Raw genomic sequence first — 24124 nt, 5'->3', positions numbered from 1 at the left:
ATTGAGAATTTCATAACATTTTGTAATGTTGAAGTTATATTAGGTAACTAAATTGGTCCTTGTCAGATTTGAAATGAGGTAGCAGTCACCTATCCAATATTCTGCCCCTGTTTTACTCTTGTATCTTTTCTGATCACTTGTGTTGAGCTGTTGGACAGCCCAGAGGAAAAGCTGATGGAAAATATACAGACTGCAAGGGCATCAACATGCATTTGTGCACACATATGCTCTGTGCTTTGTGAATAACTTTTAGAAAGACCTTGCAGTTAAAGTTGTCCATTCATTTTCCATCCTGCTCTTTAAGCTCAAGACATAATAATTTACCTACTACATACTACTCAGTGTAATTTAATAATGAATGTAATATAAGATATTTAACGTTATAACCCCAATGAGTTGTTTCTAAGTATCCTTTAATGCTATATTTACTTATATTCACAATAAAAGTTATCATGATAGGTGGTCATCCTATTATTTAGAGACTGTGGTTAAATTTTTATGAGAAAACAATGAAAGCTATTAAGATTGCAACATGGCTTACTAATGGTAGGTCCCATGAGCAAAAAAAATAGAGAAATATTTTGTTTCTACCCCTGTTTCTTTGCTGGAAGGTGTAGTTTTGTCATTTGCAGCTTATAGCTTGAATTGCTTGTATGCTTATAGTGATGCCAGTTGTTATTTTCTTTTATGTCAAATTAATATGTAATTCAAATCCTAATAAACAAAATAGTGACATAAATAAGTACAAAATAAATGAATATTAGTGACTTATAGTAATCATTTTTGGTAGCTCTTACTTTGGATAAATACTTGGTCTAGTTAGTATAGATAATATTTTAAGTTATTAGAATATCACACATTATATATTATGTACTTATACCAAAAATATAAAAATACAACCTCTATTTAATGTGGTTGATTTTAAAATGAGCTTTCCTAAGTCCCATAGGATTTATCTGGTAGGAAGTACTATTTGGATCTAATAAATACATAGGAAGCCTCAGCGTGGTTCCATACCAGTGCTGTCCGTCTGCATGTGGTTATCGAGCACCTGAAATGTGGCTTCGTCTGAATAGAGCTGTGCTGTGGGTATGAAACACACACTGATTTTCAAAGACAAAACAAAAAAATGTAAAAAGTCTCAATAATTTCACATTGATTTACCTGTTGAAATGATAATACTTTAAATATGTTGAGTTAAATAAAATGTTTTTCAAATTAATTTCACCTGCTTCTTTTATTTTTTGATTTAAAATTACACATGTGGCTCACATTTATGGTTCACCTTATATTTCTATTGAATGGCAATGTCCTAGTCATTTTCATTTATTTTACCATATTTTACAGTCACAACTTTGTGACATAGGCATTTTCATCACCATCTGCAGAAGAACAAACTGAGGCTCAATGAGATGACAGACCTGATACCCACAAATTCTGATTCCAGTGTTCCTGCTTTTTCTGCATCACACGTGCTGCTCTCTCCACCATTAACAGTAGTGCAAATTGAAGGCAGCCTTTGGGGTACATATTAAAATGTTTCTAATGAATTTTTATTAAGAAAGAAAAGAAATCAGTTGAACAAAAAAGAATGGAAGGGAATGGATCCATTTATCTTTCTGGTTTGTTTTGCTTTCTTCTCCCTTGATACCTGCTACTGATGGACTTTTCAGCCATAGTCATTTGGTTTTAGTTTAGTTTATTTGTAAGTCTCTGACATCAAAAATTCACAAAAGGCTCTATAGAGTAGTGAGGTGCTCTCACAGTTTCAGCAACCTCCCAATGTTTTTAAACAATTCAAACACCTTAATAATTATAGATGGTTTACATATTCTCTGATGACTATAGATTCATTCATTATCATTTGGACAGTGGACCCAGCTTCATTGAGGTCTGGTTTTTTAAGACTCTACGCCTCAAAATCTGTATAATGAAGAATCTCTCTAGGCATTGATACAGGTATACGGGAAATTTTCTCATGGAATTTTTAGATTCACTAGATTTAAAAAAAAAAAAAAAAGTAGTACCTAAGGAGATAACTATCTCTGTCTTGAATTGGATGAATTTAGAAGAACAAAAATAAAGAAGTGAAAATCTCAGCCTCTCTTTTCTTAATAAAAAGATGCTTAATAAATAAATAACTTTGAATTTTAACTGTATAGTTTTTAAACTTGGTCATAATAGGATTTGGCCTGTATAGCATTTAAAAGTAACTAAGATAGCTGTTAGAAGTTGAACAAAAATTCATTTATTCAACAAATATTTACTGAGTGTTTACTATCTGCCTTGTACTATGTCAAGGCTTCACATGGCTTATTTAATTCTCGTAACTTTTTGTCATAAAGATGATTATTTTTGTTTTATAAGTGAGGAAACTGAGGTTAAAGGGATTACGTGGTTTACCGTGGCTCATGACTACGTGGAGGTGGAAACAGCATTTGAACTGAGAAAGCTTAACTTCAGAAGCCCAGGCCCAAGCGGTGAAAAGTGCTAACATGTGACTGATGTGTTTGAGCAAGCTTTACTTGTTAAGAAATACTTAATCTTTTTAGTGTACACTCCGAAGTATAAAAAGCAAGTTTCTTTTTTAAAAAGTTGACAATCTATTGTATCACAGTTATTAAAGAGAATATAAAATAAAAACTAATGTAGCAAAAACCTGAATTTGACCACTTCTTTCATATTATTATCTTTGAGTAACCTTTTATTATATTTTCCATGTCCCAATTAAATAAGATTTTGGTATATGGAAACATTTTAGAAATGTATTTTCCCAAATATATCATAAAAGTTAAGTCACAGCCAGCAAAGGCGGGTAGATTTCAGAGTTAGGCCAACAGGTTGAATTTGATTGTCTGTGCTTACAGGATTGAAATGCTATTCTTTTGAGTTGCTTGATTTTATTGAAGACATAAGTCTGGAGCTTAAGAGCAAACTAGAAAAGGTAAAAATCAAGATATTTAAGATCAAAGCTATTTTAGAAAACTCCTCCTCAGTGTTAAAGTGAATTTACCACATTGGGTAGTTGCGTATTCAAAAAGAAATACAATTTAAGTACTTTATTAATATTATAGGATATGGGAAGAACTGCTATAAATAATGAAAATGATAGTTACAGACAGTTCTTATCTTTCAAACAGGCCATGTCCTAGAAGTTCCCTTTTAAAGTGATTGGTAGTATTTTAGTAATACATAGTAGATTGAACACATTCCTAAAACTATAGAAATGACAATAAAGGGGAAATAGACATAAACCCACAATGGTGGTAGATGCATTTCATGAAAAATGGAGTAAACAGGAAAGAGGAAGACATAGTATGATAGCTTATTGTTCACAATTATTAACTTTACCTCCTTGCAGAAGATTATATCTGCGCTCTGTTGATGCCAGACTTGACTATATGATTTGGTTCCCCACCCCACGCCCCACCCCTGCAGTGACTCCTCCAGGAGGATATTATATGGTCACCTGTTGAACTCAAATCAAATATCACTGTTGTTTTGGCCAATGAAATGTGAGTAGAAGTGATACAGGTCACTTATGAGCAGATACTTTGAGAACTAGCTCATGATTCATAATCTCTCTTTTGCTTCTGCCATGATGACTAACAATATTCTAGGCAGAGGCTGCTCTGTCAGGTCCTGGAATGAAAATAACATGGCACAGAGGTAAAGGCAACCCATGATTAATACATAATATGTATGAGAAATAAACCTTTGTCATTGTAAGCCACTGAGATTGTGGGGTTGTTACTGCAGCATAACTTCAGTTATTATGACTGATACACAAGCCATCCAAGAAAAAAGGGATCCAAACAGGGTGGGGGTAAAGGAATTCTGAGAACAATGATAAAGAAGAGTCCCATAATGACACCTGTGCAATTAAACTAAAGACCATTCGGTCTAAATTAAAGTTAAAGGGTAAAAGTCTTCAGGGTGCCCAAGGAAAAATTTATAATTGATAGTTTGAATCTACTGAGACATTTACAGTTTATTTTTAAGAGAGTTTGATGATGATATAGGAACATTGAAAACCGAGAGGGAGAAAAAACAGTGACAAAATGAGGCAATTCTTAATTTCTGGAAAAACAAAATATTGTACAAGAAAGGAAATATAATCATAGTATACTATTAGATCTGCAGATGTCATAATAAATTATAAACACTGAATATGAATTTGTACTATACTTATACTGGAAGGATGGGGGAGAGTGTGTTTGTGAGAGTGTGTGTATTGTCAGAGAGCTAAATCCTCTTCAGTGTATTTAAAAAATCAAGAAGTAGTGTATACATGCTGTAAGACAAAGAGATTTCAGAGAAATACCAGAGAAATACCAGGACAAAAGTTGGATGAGAAATAAATGGAGAGCAGAAATAACTGTCATGGATATAATGAAGGTTGTTTTGGAGAAGCAGTAATTAGGAATGTAATGGCCAGAGAAGAGTTCTCTGTTTTTATAAAACCTTATAGTATTTGACTTTTAAAATTATGTACATGTGTTATTTTGATAAAGATAAAATTTCAAAAATATAATTGGAGCCCTGTCCAGTATGGCTTAGTTGGTTGGAACATCGTCCTATAGAACAAAAGGTTGCAGGTCAATTCCCAGTCAGAGCACATACCCAGGTTGTGGGTTCAATCCCTGGTCGGGACACATACAGGAAGGCAACCAATCTATGTGTCTCTCTCACATCAGTGTTTCTCTCCCCCCTCCCCCTTCCCCCCCTTCCCCTTCTTTCTCTCTCTCTCTCTCTCTCTCTCTCTCTCTCTCTCTCTCTCTCTCCCCCCCCCACCCTTCCCCTGCCCCCACTCCTTTTTCTCAGAAAGCAATGAAGAAGTGTCCACAGGTGAGGGTAAAAATATATATAACTGGATATCAATACATTCATAAAAGCAATTATTTTAATTGGTGGTTAGGTTTCTAAGTCAACTCACAAGGACCTTTTAAGCTCATTGTACACCTACCTAAAAAAGCACACTGGCATTATAATGATGTACCTATGAAATACAGCACTAGCATGTATAGCATTATTTCTGTAGGAAAATTCATTCAAGAGTAAAATGTGTAGACTCCAATAGTATAACATCCTTAGCAGCAGGGCAGAGGACTTCTAGTGCCCATTTACAGTAACAGATCATTTGCAAAGCTAGGTATTCCTATAAATTGTATTTTAGTATATGGTAACAGTAAAGTAAACTTGGCAACGTTCACAGCCACTTGCTAAGCCTTGGTTCTGTATCGGTTCTGCAGCTCTCTCCATTCCCACATCCATTCCAATTCAGGCTTTTATTACCTATTACTTGAGGTATTTCATAACTCCTCTTAACAAAATTAACAAAAAGAGATTAAGCTTCTGGTACCAGCCAAAACAGAGTAAGTTCACTACAACATCTTTATCCCACTGGTAACAACTGCAAGTTCTGGACAGAATACCCCTCCCCCTAAAAGATCATAATTGACGATTCTGAAAGTAAGCAATTACAGGCATATTGGGGAGGGAAGTCAGAATCTGAAGAATGACCAGTATGGGGGTGAGATTTCTGATTTTACTCTTTACTGTATCTCCTGGCTTTGACTCAAGAGTGGGCCAAGTCACAGAATTGTGGACAAGAACAACAAAAAAGCAAGAGAAGCCCCTCTTTCTAGCCAGGCAGCTAGAGAAATCAACTCCTGTGAGCTGCAAAGCGTGAAGAGAATCGCCCCCTCTCCCCTTTTTTTTCCTTTCCTGGCACTGCTCTGAAGCTGGTTACAGTGCGATGCTGCACCACCCCTGTGGCGGTGATAGTGGTGGCACAAGCACCTGAAGATCCCAGGAAACAACCTGTCTCCTCCAGAGGAGTGGCAAACAAAGGCTCCTCTGGTCTGAAGAGTTTGGGGGAAATCCAGTTAGATATTTTCATCTTTGTTTTGCTTCACCTTGTGGGTAAAGGTGAAGCAAAACATAGCAAGGGCTATGCAGACTGCCTGACAGTGTGAAAAGCTAGAACTGAAAGAAACCCTGACTTTCTAACTAGAGGACTGGGGAAAAGGGCCCCTGATTGCTGGAGAGTAGGGGAGACTCTGGAGGCCGAACTAGATAAGGAGATCCCCAAATTCTGTCTATAAACTGACAGAAGTCCTGGTCTCACTTATGAGCTTCACATACATGTAACAGAGCCAACGAAACATAGAGAACTAACCTACATGATAAACCAGTATCCAAGGTCCACACTAATATCCAGACGCAAACAGCTTTGAAAATGGAACTGACACGGTAACCACTGCACACAAAGACAAGACAGAACTTCTTGTCTAAACACAACTAAGTTGACTGCATTCTCAAACAAACAAGTAAAAATCCACATTTTCTGGAAAGTTTTAAGAGGACTCAGAGTTGCACAACATAATCAAAATGTCCAAGATACACCCCCAAATTACTAACACAAAGAACCATAAAACTATGCCCAAATCTCAAGGAAAGAGTCAACAGATGGCCACCCTGAGATGATTTAGATGTTGTCGTTGTAAGAGCATTGCTTTAAGACAACTTTTATTGCTATACTCCATGAGATAAAACTGAATACTCTTGAAATGTGCAGAGAGATAGGAATTTTTAGCAGAAACATAGGCATAAAAAAAGAACCAAATGGAAATTTTGGAACTGAAAATAATACAGTATTCAGTGGATGACCTGACTCACAGAATAGAGATAACAGAGGAAAAGAAAAAGGCTGAGAACTCAAGGACAGATCAGTAGAAATTATCCAATCCAGACATAGAGAAAAGCCATGACGGGGGTGGCTCAGTTGATTTGGCATCGTTCTGCAAAGCAAAGGTCACCAGTTCTATTCCCAGTCAGGGCACATACCTGGGTTGTAGGTGTGGTCCCCAATTGGGGTGCATGCGAGAGGCAACTGATTGATGTTTTTCTCTTAACATTAGTGTTTCTCTCCCTCTCTTTATCCCTCCCCCTCTCTCTAAAAATAAATTTTAAAATCTTTAAAAAATAGAGGAAAAAGATTTAAAACAACAACAAAAAAACCCCCAGGACATCCAAGATACAGAGGCAACACAAACACCCATCAATAGATGAATGGATAAGAAGTTGTACATACATACAATGGAATATTACTCAGCCATTAAAAGAATGAAATCTTTACCATTTATGACAGCATGGATGGCCTTGGAGAGTATTATGCTAAGTGAAATGAGTCAGAAAAAGACAAACACATGATTTCACTTACATGTGGAAAATAAAGAGCAAAATGAACAGACAAAACTAGAAAGACATACATACAGAGAACAGATGGATGGTTGCCAGAGAGGATGGGGTCTAGAGGACCTGGATGAAAAGGTAAAGGGATGAAGAAGTATAAATTGATAGTCACAAAATAGTCTCAGGGATGGAAGGTACAGCGTAGTGAATATAGGCAATAATATTTTATTATTATATATGGTAGCAGGTGAGTGCTTGAAATATCAAGGGGACCACTTTGTAAAAGTATATGATTATTTAATCACTATGCTGTACACCTGAAACTAATACAAAATAATATTGAATGTAAACTGTAATTGAAAAATAATTTTTTAAATGAAAAACTCTGCACACAAAAAGCACACCAAAAATAACCCCCAGGGCTTCAGAAACCTACAGGGCAATATCAGAAGGTCTGAATTTGTGTGACTGGAGTCCCATGAAAGGAAAAAAAGACTGGTGCAGAAAAAATATTGGAAGGAACTATGTCTACAACTTTCCAAGTTTGGTGAGACACAAATACATAGATTCAAAAGACGCAGTAACTCCTGATAAGGATAAATGCAAAGAAAACCATGCCCATAAACATCATAATAAAACTGCTGAAAAATAGATTTCAAAAAATCTTGAAAGCAACACTACATATAGGAAAACAATATATTACCTAGAGGAGAAAAATATTTTGAATATAGATTTCTCTTCAGAAACCGTGGAGTGGGACACAGAGGAGCAACATTTTAAAGTGCTGAAATTGTCAACTCAGAATTCTATGTCCAGTGAAAATATACCTCAAGAATGAAGGGGAAGTAGAGACATTCTCAGATAAAAGAAACTTGAAAGAATTCTTTATTAGCAGACCTGCTCTAAAATAAATGCTACAAGATCTTCAGACTGAATGGAAATATTAAAGGGAAAGTTAAAGCTGCAGAATGAAGAGCAACAAAAATAGTAAATGTACAAGTAAATAGAGTAGACTTCTTTCTTTTCTCAAATTCTTTAAAATACATATGACTGTTGAAAGCAAAAGCAATAACATTGTGAGGAGGGGACTTAACATGTGCAGATGTGATTCATGTGACACTACAACATGAATGGGAGCTTGAAGGGACCTGCAGTGGTAAAGCCGTTACGTTTTACTTGAGATGGTAAAATAAAAACTCTAGTAGACTGTAGAAAGCTAGGTATGTGTATTGTGATTCGTAGAGCAACCAACAGATAAATTAAAATAGAATATTTTTAAAAAGTAATCCAAAAGAAGGCATAAAAGGAGGTAAAAGCAAAGCAAAAATCAGGGAAGACAAACATAAAGCAAAAAATAAAATACTAGATCAACCATGTCATTAGTTACATTGAATGTAAATGGTCTAAATATACTAATTAAAAGAAGAGTTTAGCAGATAAAAAATTAGGAACCAACTATATGCTCTTTACAAAAACCCACTTTATTTTATTTTTTTAACTGAGCAGAAATGTCATGTTTTATACCATCTATTCCTAAGACATGCTCGCGCTCGCTCGCTCTCTCTCTCTCTCTCTCACTCTCAGGTATACAGTACAGTGGTTAAACTGAATTGTATAATTTACAAAGTGTTTCCCTGATATTTCCAGTACCAGCCTGGTACCTTACATACTTATTATTTTTTCTATATTTCCTATGCTGTACTTTACATCCCTACGACTATATTGTAATTACCAATTATTACCTTTTAATTCCTTCACCTTTTTCACCCAGTTCCCCAACCTCCCTCCCATCTGTCAACTATCAATCTGACAAGAAAGCCACTTTAAATGTAATGATATAGATATAGATAGGTTAAAAGTTACAGTGTGGAGAAAGACATGTCATGCAAATACTAATTAAAAGAAAGCTGGAATGGCTTTATTAATTTCAGCCAAAGTAGACAGTAGAACAACAACAACAAAAATTATCAGGAATAAAGAGGGACATTATGTAATGATAAAAGGGTCAGTTCACCCATTATACCTTATAATCATTAATGTATCTATACCTAACAACAGAACTTCAAAATATGTGAAGCAAAACGTGACAGAATTGAAAGGAGAAATAAAAAAAGACCTGCAGTTATGTTTGCAAATGTCAGTGCTCCACTTTCTATAATCAAGGAACAAATGGACAAAAAAAAAGGAAGGATATAAAAAAAGACTTGAACAATACTATCAACTAAGTTGATGTAACTGACACTTGTATAACATTTAATCCAACAAGAGCAGAATGCACGTTCTTCTCAAGTGCACATGGAACAGTCCCCACGATAAACTTTTTGACAGGTCATTAAGCGTGCCTTAAAAAATGTTTTAAAAATTGAAATCATACAAAGTATGCTCTCTGACCACAAAAGAATTAAACCAGAAATCAGTAACAGAAAGGTTTCTCAAACATCCCCAAATATTTAGAGATTAAACAATATCTTCTAAATAACCCATGTGTCAAAAAGGAAGAAAATTAGAGCATATTTGAGCTGAATAAAAATGAAAATACAACAGCCCTGGCTGGTATGGCTCAGTGGATTGAGTGCGGGCTGTGATCTGGAGGGTTGCTGGTTCGATTCCCGGTTGAGGCGCATGCCTGTGTTGCAGGCCAGGTCCCCAGTGGGGGCCACGTGAGAGGCAACCACACATTGATGTTTTTCTCCCTCTCTTCCTCCCTCCCTTCCCCTCTCTCTAGATATAAATAAGTAAAATCCTTTAAAAAGTGAAAATACAACATGTCAGATGGAACTGAAGTGGGCTTAGAGGGAAGTTTGCAGCATCAAATACTTAGATGAGAAAAGAAGAAATGTCTCAAATTAATAATTCAAGTATCCACCTTAAGAAATTAGAATAAGAAGAGCAAAATATACCCAAAGCAATCAGAAGGAAGGAAATGATAAAAAAATAAGAGCAGAAATCAATAAAATAGGAAACAGAAAAACAATAGAGGAAATTAGTGAAACCAAAAACTGGTTCTTTGAAGAGTCAGTAAAACTGATAAACCCCTGGCCAGACTGATCAAGTTAAAAAAAGAGAGAAGCCACAAATTAGGAGTATCAGGAATAAAAGAGGGAGTCTCAACAGACATTAAGATAAGTGAAGTGATATGAACTCCTCCATGCCCACAAATTCAACTTAAATGAAATGAACAAATTCCTTGAAAAACAGAAATCAACAAAATGTACTCAAGAAGCAGATAACCTAAATAGTCCAATATCTATTAGGAAATTTAATTTGTAGTTAAAAACCGTCTAACAAAACTCCAGGCCCAGATGGTTTCTCTTATGAATTGTATCAAACATTTCAAGGAAGACATAATACCAATTCTACACAGTCTTGTCCAGAAAACAGAAGAGGAAGGAATAGTTCCCAACCCATTTTATGAGAGCAACATTATCCTGATACCAAAATAAAACAAAGACATCAAGAAAAGAAAATTATAGGCCAATATCTTATAAATATAGATATTTTTAAAATCCTCACCAAAACACTAGCGAAGTAATATTCCTAGAGCATTATCCACAATAGCCAGAAGGTGGAGACAATCCAAATGTTCTTCAGGGGATGAGTGGGTAAACAGAACGTCATATATACATACATTGGAATATTATTCAACCTTCAAAAGCAATGAAATTCTGATACATGTTACATGCTAGCTGTAGTTTCTGGGTGCAACATATATCCCCCTTATGCTTATTTTCATATGTGTTTCCTGAGCACTTACGTATTGGTATTCTATACTAAGTGTAGGGAGTTCAATAATGAATAAGATGCTTTCCTTCTCTCAGAGTTTACTATCCTAGCACAAAAGACAGATGTATAAACCTAAGTAATATGCTAAATGCTGAGCTAGAAGTACACAGCAGTCACTGACTAGTACTGATACTTTCTTCCCATGTAATATCTGTCTGTTGTCTGTGCTGCGGTTGGTGAGGAAAGTGCTGTAGTTGCCTGGAAGAGGGTGATGAAAATATTTTATGTCTTATTTTGGGCGGTTGATTACGTGAGAGTATATTATTGTCAATACTCAAACAGAACACTTTAAATTACTCCTCAATTTAAAAAAGTAGAAATAATTGAACCTTATAAAAGATTTTAAAGAAATGAATACTTAAGTATAATGTGTTACTTTCTTTACCCTGGCATTTATTAACCACTGTTTCATCTAACCTCTGCCTCTTCTTCTAAGTTTATTACAAAATCATAGCAACTCTTCTCAAATTTGTATCTTGGCTTCCTCAACCTGGAAATACAATCATCTGTATTCAAAAACACATCTTCAGGACTTTAAACCATGATGACACAAAGCCTTTCATGTAACGACCTCAACTGAAAGTTTTAAGTCATTTCAGGTGATGGCAATAGTTTAATTTAGTTTCTGGGTTGTGAGAAAGACTGTGCCCCCTTTCCTCTGGCTTGGGGCGTCTGCTTTCTCCCTATGATGAGGGGAGAAAGGTTTCTTTTTGCTGAAAATATGCAGACCTGTACCACTTAATCTTTCTCTCGAGTAGAAGCAATGAAATTTCCACTTCCTTCTTGGGTCAATTCTTTTTAAAGTGAATTTTCTAGCAGAGAGAATCCTTAGCATCTCTTCTGAAATCCTTTCCCTAGAACAAAACGTACATAAATGACTGATAAGATCTTTAAATAGAATTTTAGGTCTTTTCTTGATGGCTATTATAGAACAGATTATGAGGTGTAACTTTAATTTCTTTAATAATTCCAGTTGAAATGTACCTATATATACCCATAATAAATAATAGCAATAAGAAAGTCAAATTTGCAAACAAAGATAGGTCATAATTTGGAAGTTACATCACTCACTATACTTAGAATGCATTTTGTGAAGGGTTTGCTCGGTCATCATGCCACCATTAATTAGCTGAGAAAGCAGTGGCATGAGTAATAAATTACAGGTCCCTTGTGGGCAGACACTACGTCTTATATCTTATTTACATTCTGTGCTGCCAAACAAACACAGAAAGTGAACAGAACTGGGTAAGAAGTAGACACACATGATGTATTTAAAGTAGCTCCCAAATCATTTGAATTAATCCTAGAAGTGTTATATTTGTATATATGTCTAGTGTTTTTGTCCAGCTTTGAAGGTACTCTGGTAGGGGTGATTGAGAAAGAGCCACAGTGTTGCCTAGTTTTCCAAAATTCTTCCCTATTCTCACTTGGTGACATAGATGGAAAATCCTACCTGTCAGCTAAGCAAAGCGGTAATGGAAGCTGAATTGCGTCATTCACTCTCTCCCCGATGGACGATGCCTGGGAGGCTGTGCTTGGCAAGCGCTCTCCTAGACTTTGGGCCACATGAAGGAATATAAGGTCTTCCAACTTAACAGAGTCTAAAACCTGGAGACGTTATCTGTCTTCTTAACCTTGGAATCGATTCAGGCAATTATTACAAAAGCAATTCTAAAGGTTAAAAGTGAACCATGTGTAAATGCATTACTAAGAAAATGAAAGCCACTCACCTGCCCACAGATAACTGAGAATTTGGTTTTCCATGCTAAGATATTTACTGGCATATCGACAGTCTCAAACAGTAGTTAACTTTCTTGGAGTCACAAATCCTCTTGAGAATCTGAATTTCCTTCATTCCTGCCTGCTTCCCTCCGATGTTTTCAGTTGCCTGCTGCGTGCCAGGCCTTGTGTCAGGCTCTGTGCTTTCTACTTCCCGACCTCCAAAAATACGTTTGCGTATATACACGCTATTTTGCATACGATTTTAGGTATCTTATTGAACTCCCGAAGCCCTCAAAAGTCAAGCAATATCTTTATAGTAATTATATGGCTGAATGTACTTGACATTTTTACTAGGCAGAATGTTAGTACTTGGATAACACTAGAATATCATTTAAAGTAAACTCATTCAAGTCATGTGCAGTATAGAATGAGAGACAGGAATCTGATGTTTCATATTCAATCAGAGTAAGTAACCTGTACAATCTTGAGGCTCTTTCACTGTGTGTGAGAGGAATGGTTGGTTGCACTAGACCTTCAAGGACTCTTTCGACCAGCTGAGTCTGTGCTTCCTAGTGGGGAAGAAACAAGGCCACTGAAATTAAAATATTAAATGTGCTCATTCTGTGTCTGCAAGCCTCCATTGTTATTCTAACTGAAAAACTGATCTATTTATTATGTTCCATTGCTCAGAGAGCTAATGTGTTTTAATATATGATTAAGGGTTACACATCTACCGTGACTTGAGTGATGAAACTTGTCACTCTACTTTAAACCCAGATTTACTTTTTTTGTTCTCTCTATCAGCGCCCACTTATGCTGAAGAGAACACATCTAAACTCTAAAGAATACTGTCTATCTAAAGAACTGGCATTCTATCAATTAAGGATGGCTCTGAAAAGCCTTGTATAAGACAAAATTTCACTTCAGTCCTCTGGTACCTCTGGGTTTTATGTCTTCGTTTTTCCGTGTTGAGTGGTGGTATCTGGAAGCTCCAAGAAACATACACAAGCACACACACGATAGGGGTAAAAAGTACTTCTCTAATTTACACAGTCTCTACACTTCCATCACTTATGATTAGAGACTCCTTGTGTATAGGACTTTCACATGAATTTAATGGGAAAAGGTGTATGCATTTCTAAACCCAACCACCTGGCATGCTTAGATGAGGAAGGACCCATGTGGCAAAGTCGTATATGATGATGTACAGATGGTATGGTGAGAGTAATATAAAGAGGGTAATACTGTGGCTTGGAGCATATTTCATACTTTGTTTTTGAACACCCAGTTTGGCATAGTAGAAGCCTGAATTTTGGTGGAGAAAATCTAGATTCCAAAACATTTCCTAAAATGATTAATAAGTAAAAGATCTTTTAGTTCCCTGACCCTAATACAGTGCTTTGCAAATAGTAAGTGCTCACTTTAGCTACATTGAGTATTCACGTTTGTTCTTTTAGAGTCTGTTTTTTATGTTGCTGACTTTTGTCCAGAAATCACTTAGAAACAATTTTAAATAATCAATTTGAGACTTTTGGGTTAATGTATTATTTAACCCACAGAAGGAAAAATTACAATTTTTTTCATGTTCTTAGGGCTGGCTCTTTTTTGGAGAAATAAAACAATGTTAGCCAAGAACTGGTGTTACAATCATCCTATACAACCTTAGAGCTCTTATTTAATTGTAGAACCCAAACATGATTTAACTGTTCATAACAGAAAGAGCTTTGGGAAAAGTGTTATCTGCTATTTCCATAATTATACATTAAGGTCAAAGTGAAAAAAATACTGAAACTCTGGCTGACTTCAGTCAAGAGGCAGCATTATTCTCCTTTTTGTAGTCCACTACCATGTACAATCTTACAAATTACTCAGTGGTCATATATATTATGGAGTGTTTTTAACAAAGCTATTCCTATAATTATTAAACATTCGATTAAATAATCTGATTCAAATATGAGGAAGTCTGTTTTTCATTAGAACAAATACCTCTAGATATACTCTGCTTTATGTTTAGCTTAAATATAGTCTATTTCTCACAAACTACAGTGTATATGTAACTAGACTCATTTTGCTACAATGATACTTACATAAAATAATACATTTTCAGTGTGTTCCTGGAATAATTGACATTGCATATAAATCTTATTTTTTAAGATAATTTAGGTACTTGTATATGTAAGCTTCAGATTACTATTATCGGACATGACTGGAATATCAGTATCGTTTTTTGCTAGATCAAGTACTGTCAGTTAAACTCTGAAAAGAAATGCATATGATTTTGCAGATTAATTGCATTCTTAGAGCTCTTAGTTGCCAGTGCTTGGTATATGGTAAAACTGTTGTATAATAAATGCACATAAAATGAGTATATTAGTGCCTACACAGTGCTGGGTCAATAGAAATGTACACTCCTAGGAAGCTTATACCCTAAAGACAAAATCCCATCAACACTAGTTATGTCTCAAATTATCAAACATTTGAAGCAAAATAAACTCTGAGTGAAGTTATTAGGAGAATAGGAGGGGGTATGAAGAGAATCAAGCCTCTGCTGTGGCCTCCGCAGGAGGTGTGATGTTGACACAGAGGATCTAGGCCACAGGTGGCAAACACAAGGCCCACAGGCCGAATCCGGCCCTCCACCTTGTTTTATCTGGCCAGCACCTTGTTTCTACCCAGCAGCAGTGCCGAGCTCCTTGCCCCTAGTTAAGGAGTAGTTACATTTATACAGTCCTAAAATTACATTCGGCTCTTTGAAGGCAACTGCAAGGCTGATGTGGCCCTCGGTGAAGAGGAGTTTGACACCCCTGGTCTAGACATATCTTGTCTGTGACATTCAATTAAGCCAGAATAGTGAAAAACGATTAATATGAGCCATTATAAGGAATATCAATGGTATAAATTCTTGAAATCTTAGATTTCAGCTCAACCCAGGAAACATTTGTTGAATGTATACCACATGTTAGTCATTCTGCTGGGCATATTAACCAAGCCCTACCCGCTAGGAGCTCATAGTCCAGTGCAGGGAACTGTTGTGTAAATACTTAATTACGGCTTTTTTTAGTCAAAGGATATATAAATAACTGGGAGCAAAGAAAAAGTTGAGACTTTTTATCCCTGGAGGAATGAGAAAGACTGAGTCTTTAAGGCTGAGGAAGGGGGAAGACACTTCAGGGAACCCATGTTGTTATTTGTGGCCCAGGAGATTTGCAATTAATCATCAAGATTATGAACAACATGAAAACATAAATTTAAATGGCCAACAAAACAGAATAAGTCATTCTTATTTATATGTATTATTACCTATGGCTTTTCTGCTTCCTCATTTTTTTAAATGTTTATTTACTGTGCTAAATCTCTTAGATTAAAGGAACTTTCCCCTGAAATAAATAAAATTAGGAAGTTAGTATAGAATGAGGAAGATTCCATCTGACCTTTCATGATCCTGAGGGTAGTGAGTGGCACAGGTCAAGATTCCCATCTGGGGAGAGGGTAATGACCTCTGTGGAGATTAGGAAGGTCTGACAACATAATATGAATTTGTTATAAGTGAACACTTTTAAAAAAAGGTAAATCCATCTTTTTCTTTGAAGATAATAAATTCTTATTTGTAGTTGGAGATACATATTAATCCAAATTAGTATAATGCTTTAGTTGAAAGGTTGTTTTTTGTTGTCGTGTTCTATGGCATTAACTTTCTAATGAAGTTTATTTATTTAGAAAGGGAAAGGTTCTTTTTACTTCACAGTATTTGCTCAGGTTTTCTACTGTTTCCCCTAAATGTTCATGAGCATTCATCACCCATAAAAGAAGTTTCTTCCACGGTGACCCTTCTAATATTTTGAGGTCATGGGATCACTGATTTGTGAGGTGCAGTAAAACTATGTCATGTGAAAAGAACCAGACCAGGGGCCAGAGATAACAGTGTTATGTAGACTCTTGGTGGCCAGCAAAAATTTTGTTTTACAAGATTGTGCCCGTGTTTGGTCAGTGAAGCTAAGCAGAGCTGAATGAAAGAATATTACTTTAAAGGCATTAAAAACATGCAGAAAGAAAGCATTTTTAGTACAAAGCATTCCAGATGGGGTAGGAGAACATAGTCAGCATAGAGCAGCCAGACAGCCTATGTTTTCCATCTGTGGATGCCATACATGGGTAACATGGTTGCTGCTCGTGCATTTACTGCCATAAAAATACAGCCAGTACCAGAAATCTCCAGTCCAGTATTCCCTTCCTCTTTGTTCTTTCTTTCCTCCCTCTCTTCCTTTCCTCCACATTCATTCCTCCCTTCTCCCTTCCATCCTTCCTTTTTTCCTTTTGAGAACCTACATGAATTCATAATAACCATGCCTATAAATCAAATGAGAACTGTTTCATTTGTAAGGCTGGGGGACAGAGAAAACAGACTGAACCAAGAAAAATAACTCTGCCTAAGTCATTTAGCCTTGTTAGACCACATATTACTCATTAGTGAAATATGTCATTGGACTGCACACTTCTTAGCTGACTTCGAACTCTAAAATTGCATGGTTCTCACTTTCTAGTTGTTTGACTATCTTGTGATCTTTCAGAAGGGTAATAACTGAGTGTGCTAGCGAACTACCACATGCCAATAACCAGTCAACATCAACGGGGTCAGACTTATAAACCCTGCACTAGATGACTGGTACAATAAGTCAAGAAATACTGCACTTGAACAAAGCCTCAAAAATAATAGTTAGATGTTCTTGGTCCTCACATTGAGATTATTATTCCATTCATCTGAGAAAGCCTTCATGAAAATAATGGGATTTGAAGGAACTTTTAAATTTTGGGTTTATCCATAAGTGCCCAGAAGAGACTTGTATAATTTCTACTGCCACTTTTCTTTGGCTTTCCTAGTAAAAAAAGAATTTAAGTGACTTTTTGCTGCATACTGACCAAGAAAAATATATGTTCCTCTCATTTTGAGAGAAGTTTGTGATTTTGAGAGAGAGAGGGAGAGAAAGAAGATCATTACCACCTCAAATATCCTTATTCTGCCTATTTAAATTTTATCTATGTAATTACACATTATGTACTTACTGTATAGAAATATGTCTTATTTTGAAGTTGCACAAATATTGGCATGAATCCTTATTAAAAAGTTGTAAGCTACCCTTTGTAATTTGGAGTTGAAAGGTATTTGGGGTAAAATATGGAATAAATGGTAAATGTCTTAACAGATTGTTATAGAAATACTTAGGAACTTAAACTAAACGAGGTAAATCCCCAAAGAATGTCCAGAATGGACGAATGCGCCACACTAATAAGAATCAAAGGGCTCCAAATGGCTGTTCACTTAAGGATATTTGATAGTGCCTCTAGTGACCCCTTAACTAGCCTCTTAAATTTGATCAGCTTTAGGTTTTTCTGCTGAAAAAATTTTAAAAAAAGAAAATGTCTTTATGAAATATAATCAGCTTGCTTTCTCTCATCAGACATGAAATCTAATATGGCAGTTTTGCTTTCCTTAATCTTTCTTGCAGAATTAAAAGGCAAATAGAAAATCAGTGTTTTAACAGATATGTAGAGGCAATATTGCATTGCCTGTTGCCTCAAATGCTGCTTTTTTTCAGTTGAGAATTTCCAAATTGTGACAATTTTAGGCACAATTTCACAACTGTGCTGTTAAAAATCCTCTATTAAATATGAAGAGGACTGCCAAAAAATGAGTCCTTAGGGTGGGGGAGTCACACATGCTAGGCCTTGTGAGAGTATTTTAGAATAAATTTTAACATATTTTTCCTATTCTTTACTCCACTTTTGGGTTTCTTACCTCCAGGAGGGGTGTAGAAACAGCTGAGTTGAGCTTCGTGCACCAAAGTGCCCTTAAACTTCACCTTTGTATCAGCAGATGGGTGGCTGGGAAGCGGCTGGTATGCAGGCGTAGCGGGCTGCACAAAGGCTCGCAGCATGGTGAATTTCCAGATGTGTACTGATAGGTCAGTTTTTTAAAATAAGTAAATATCTTGCTCGTGAGCTTTTCTCCTTGTAACTGTTTAAAACCTAGCGACCATCCCCACAGTCACATTTTAGTGCTGCGCAAGTTGATGCGGCCATATTAGCATATCACTGCAAAGGTAAGTGACAGTGTAATGTTAAGTTTTAGAATCCTAAAAACCACACCTCTTTTGTGGTTCTTTCAGCCTCATCTTTTTCTTCCCTGCTGTGCTCACTGCCTACCTATGGATGGGCCTCTCCTCCAGTGGCTTTACAGGAAAACTGTGGTTGAAATGTGAGGTTAATGGTTTCTGTCAGCCTGTCAGTTCATCACCTCCCGAAGGCATGATGATCTCTGGTTTATATCTGTCACCACGGGCTGCTCTGATACACCCTCTTGTGTAGAACAGTGATAGGTTTGTCCAGGGGTTGGTGGACCTTGGGCCTAAGAGACAGAAAACTTTAGCTGGAATGTGCACTTTAATGTAATTCACTGCCCCTTTCCCAGTGGAATGCAGCTCAAGTGGCAAAACTATTTTGGGGAGAAAAAATTAGGCCCAGTGTTACATTTTATCTTGGTGCTACCTTTCAGTAACCAGGGCTGCTGGTAAATTTGTTCCCTACGGCGCCCCACACCCCCTTGGCTATTTAAATTTTATGTTCAAACTAAAAATTAACTAGATTGAAAAGAACTATTTCAAAGTGGTCCATTTTAATCTTAAAGTCAAGTTGCTTAGAGATACATGGTCATGTCCTAAAGAAACCTCCACAATGTCTTATATAATCACCCACAGTCTTCCTTCATTCTTTGACATCTGAAAGATGTTTTCATAGCATTTTCCCTCCCTAAATTTACATTTCAGTTACCTCCTGGTAATGATATTGTCAAATTGCATTTCTTTTTGTATCAACAGTTTCCTTGGCATCTTCCCCTTATGAAAATCCAGTTTCTTATGTCAAATGCCACCAATGTGTAACATAAAAAAAAAATGATACCCAAAATATTTCTACTAATATGTTCTACTGATGAGACACAAGTGGCTGGTTTTTCTTCTGCCATTGGGCCTCAGATTTCTTAGCCTGTGTTGCCACCTTTCTCCTTTAATAGCTGTGGAAGACTTGGTCTCCAGGGAAGAGAGTGGGTAACCGAAAAATCGACTAGGTTCCTAGTTTTGTAACTAAGATTAAAGCCACCAAAACACATAAAGGCATTCAGACTTATTAAGCAGTTGAATGTCAGGTACTTACAAGAACACAAAGCTAGGTGGGTTAATATGTAGGAATCTGTATAGGCAATCAGGGTAGGCAATTAATATTGATGGACTGGAAACAGCCTTGAGTAAAAAGTTTCAAGATACGTATTTAATGATCTTGAGATGAAAGAATTTGTTTTTGACATAAAGGCTGTTACAGCACATTGGCTCCAGAACTCAATCCTTTTCCGAAAGATTGTCATTGTATTAAAGGGCAATATGTGTATGTATTTTTAAGAGGATAAAATGATCCTTTTCAAGGAAAAGCTGGTTTCTTCCACTTTTTCCCCTTCACACATGTAGGTAGGTAAGATAAAGATTCCTGGCACACTACTCATACAAAAAGTTAAAAACCCATTGCTACCTTTCTTCAAGTTAGTAATTCAGATTTAGTAGGTTCCTTTTGAAATACTTGCTTAAAATAGCACTAAAAAGACATTTCTTGTACCTTTTGATATCTGAATCTTTACTGACAAGAAGCAGAAACTCCGCATTGAGGCATTGGTGAGTGAGTAGGGAAAAAAGTCATAGTTAAAATGTCACAGCTGTTTTAATGACCAAATAATATTCACATCATTAAATGTTTTGAAAGTATAAATTAAAAATGTTTTTCCTTTTAAAAATATGTGTTGTTGATTTTCATTGCCTTATTATAACACTGATGCTATTTTCAATGAAGATTTTAAAACATATATTTAGTGAGTACAACATTTACACGATTAATACTACTAGATCCTCAAGTGGGTATTTATACATGTACTTGGAACTACTTAGTCTTTGCTATGAAAATAATGCAGGTAGGTCCATTCCAAAGTATACAGTTCATTTGAAAATTGTTAAATGAATCAATAGCAGCTATATTATACCGCATTTTTCATTCATTACTAAATGATAGTCATTTCTAAGCTTTCAATAGTTGTAAATTTTCTGGACAGACATTTTGAAGTCAGAGATTTATTACTGACTTTAATTTTCTTGTACCCTAACCTAACTTACATCTTACAAAGTCAATTTCTCAGTTAATGTTTCTAGAAGAAGGGAGGAGGGAGAGGAGTTTCTAGGCCTAATTTGTGTATCAGGTTTCTGAATACTTGAAAATAAATATGAAATAATGTGTGCAAAATGTGCAAATGGACTATAGAAATATTACATTTCTAAGCCAAGTGTTTAGAAATTCTGATTTCACTTTCAATCTCTAGTCATTTATTAAGATGCATTTCCCAAATGCCTATTATGTTCAGGTACTGTATTTTTAAGGGCAGCATTATTGGATGTGTGTGTGTGTGTGTGTGTGTGTGTGCATAAGACCACTACAGATTTCTCTGTGGGCTTAAAAAATTCCAGTGCTAGGTTTTCAAGCTTTAATTCCAATTATTGGTTTCATTTATTCAATAATTGTGTATTTCCTTCCAGATCTAAAGGGAAATTTCTTTCCATTTTGTAGTTTTGAAGATGCTCATAATTTATTTGATGTGTTTTTCACAGTGTCCATTTATGGAATTTGGTTTTATGATAAGGAAGAATGCCAAAGAATTGCAGAGCTTATGAAAAAGTAAGTGCTGAAACACTACATATCATTTTTCAGGACCTAGTGCTTTTGTTTGTATTTCTAAGGATGTATTACTACACCATAATCTTAACAGAATAACAGAATATATCTCTAACAGCAGTCCTTTTCTAATGGTTAGGAAAACATTTACTAGTACTTTATAAATGAAAAATAGACATAAATACAACTTTTACATTTTCACTAGGTAACATTTATCATGTGGAATGGCTCACCTCATTTTTTCCTGCATGTGTGAGATACCTGTAATATGAGTTGTTCCAGATGGCAGTTTTCCTTAGTATCTTCCTTATTTGTAATTTAGCAGTTTTTCCTTTGAAAGTTATCAGTATGTCTACCAGTAAATAGAACATTGAGAGTCATTAGAAAAGACAGCTCCAGATTCTCTCAGATCTTTCATTTTCCTTCCCGCCCTAAATGCTTTCCTTCAATTGCACACAGTGGTTGTAGAGGCTCAGAATTTCCTTAAGCGTCCAGTGCTGTGAGTGCTTTGAATAGTCTTTGTTTTCCATGTCTTTGGAATTACCTGAGTTAATATTAGTTTAGTGATCAGTAGACAGTCTCTCTTCCTCCTCCCCACCCCAGTCTCTTTTTCTTCTAATATCATGATACCTTGTGCTTTGTCCCATTCTGCATTTTGGAGAACTTAAATTGCTGCCTGATTTCCCCACTCTTGGCTTCCCTGGTTGCATAGAAAGGAGGGCCCAGGTAAGCATGCTGCCTTCTCTGTAATTGGTCAACTTTTTGATCAGTTCTTGAGCCTGGGGCTGCATGCTGTCAGGCAGTTATTTCCCTGATGTTTATGGGGATGGTTTAGCAGGGGTGCCCGACCTACACCCCCTGGGGGGCCGCATGCAGCCCAGGGTGGCTGTGAATGGAGCCCAACACAAAATTATAAATTTACTTAAAACACTAAGTAAACATGAGATTTTTTGTGTGTGTGATTACATGTTGCAATGTATTTAATATGTGGCCCAAGACAACTCTTCTTCCAGTGTGGTGCAGAGATGCCAAAAGGTTGGACACCCGTGGAGCCTCAGAATGAAATTTTTCCCACTTGTTCTGTGTCTCAGGTGGTGACTGGACTCAGCTGAACACATAGTATGGCTGCTGCCTTCATGATTTGACAAAGTAGTTCTGTATGCAAAAAAAACAAATTCCAATTTTAAATCTTGGGCAATGAAGTTACTAAAAAGTGACCCCCAAAAATGAAACTTAGGGAACACTTTTGACAATTGATTTCTGAAAATGTAGCTTGTGATAGCTAATTTTAGGTAACTAGCTCAGGTTTCAGATGCTGATTAAGTGTGTTCAAACTGGTATTTACCACTATAACAGCTAGTTCCTAGAACATTCATGTTATTGTAAACTGTGCAATGGATAATAATAGCAGGATTTCATGTAGATTAAAAATTACCCTGTAGCTCAGCCAAGAGGCCATGTTAAAATTGTTAGCATTCTGCAGTAATTACTTAGCAGCTGGGGCAGGAAATTGATTGTTGACTAGCAATAAGCAGCTGATTTGTATGGATTCCAGCCCTTCCTCAGTTAGAATTAAATCTCTCAATAAATTCTCAGATCTCTTTGGCCACAAACTTCATGGCAATTATAAAAGAAATTGAGCTGAAAGTCAAAGCACACAAAAGGAAAAAGTATTTTTATCAATGCCACCTAGCAGCGTATAGAAGCAATCTGGTCTCCCTTCTGTAGTGTTTTCAGGAACACAGAAGACATGCCTCATTGCCATGTTTTTTTTAATGCCCCTTTTCTAGAATGGAATCTCCACTGTGTTTCCTAACTGCCAGAGAAGCACAGGGTTTAAATTGCTGGAATTAAACTTCTTTTGACTTCAAGGCACTTTGGGATGAAGGGGGGAAATCTGATTTGCCATGCAGCTTGCTCAGTCTTTCAGAATTCTTAAATTGGGTTTCCTTAGCAATTAGTGGTCCTTTCAAATGCTCTAAATGAGTTGGCAACCTTTTTCTTTAAGAGGCCAGATAGTCAATATTTTTTTGCAAGGCCATACTTGACTCTGTCACAACTACTCCACTCCACAGTTGGTGCGGGAAAGCAGCCGTCCACACAGGGGCTGTGTTTGTCAGGGGGTGGCGGGGGCTGCTTTGGCCTGCAGGCTGGAGTTTGCCCACCGTTACTCTAGACTCTCATATCCATCTAGTCAGTGTACTCAGGACCTCAAGTCTTACATTTCTTCTGTCAGTTCTTAAGCAGTCTTATCTCTAATAGAACAGGATAAAAACAACTGGGTAAGAACTGGATGATTTTTAAAAATCATTTGTGTTGAATTGGTTTTTCTTGCATGCATCTTCCCCTCTACTTTTCTAGCCTAACTCAGTATGAACAGTTGAGAGCCCATCAAGGAGCTGGAGCAGGAGTCTCCCCAATGATCCTCAGTTCAGGAGAGGGGAAGGAAGTAGATATCTTACGAATGCTCACCAAGGCCAAAGATGAATATACAAAGGTGAGTTTTTCTCTTCTTGATATATACTTAATTCCCACAGAGGGAATATACTCATTAAGAAAGACTTAACTGCTCTTCCTCCCACCAAACAAAATTATATGAAAAATAAAATATTTGCTTTTAATAGGCTAAAAAAGACGGTTTGCTTTTAAATGGATTAAAAGG

At 36.3% G+C, this 24124-nt stretch overlaps 1 protein-coding gene across 4 annotated transcripts in view; it reads left to right on the top strand.

Moving 5' to 3' along the window:
• DCP1B (decapping mRNA 1B) overlaps positions 1–24124 on the top strand; it is a 54815-nt gene that overhangs the window by 10454 nt on the left and 20237 nt on the right. For all 4 annotated transcript variants that reach the window (XR_006655399.3, XR_002975218.4, XM_024565388.4 and 1 more), the window contains exons 4-5: positions 21399–21465; positions 23824–23959. Coding sequence is in view for 2 of the 4 variants with exons in the window: in XM_024565388.4 (XP_024421156.3) it covers positions 21399–21465; positions 23824–23959 (203 nt within the window). In the remaining 2 variants the exon portion in view is untranslated. The remainder of the gene's footprint in view (positions 1–21398; positions 21466–23823; positions 23960–24124) is intronic.

Source organism: Desmodus rotundus, chromosome 3 (genome assembly GCF_022682495.2).
Source record: "Desmodus rotundus isolate HL8 chromosome 3, HLdesRot8A.1, whole genome shotgun sequence".
NCBI classification, from domain to species: Eukaryota; Metazoa; Chordata; class Mammalia; order Chiroptera; family Phyllostomidae; genus Desmodus; species Desmodus rotundus.
Note: the sequence above shows the minus strand (reverse complement) of the source record. Positions and strands in the feature narration are given on the sequence as shown.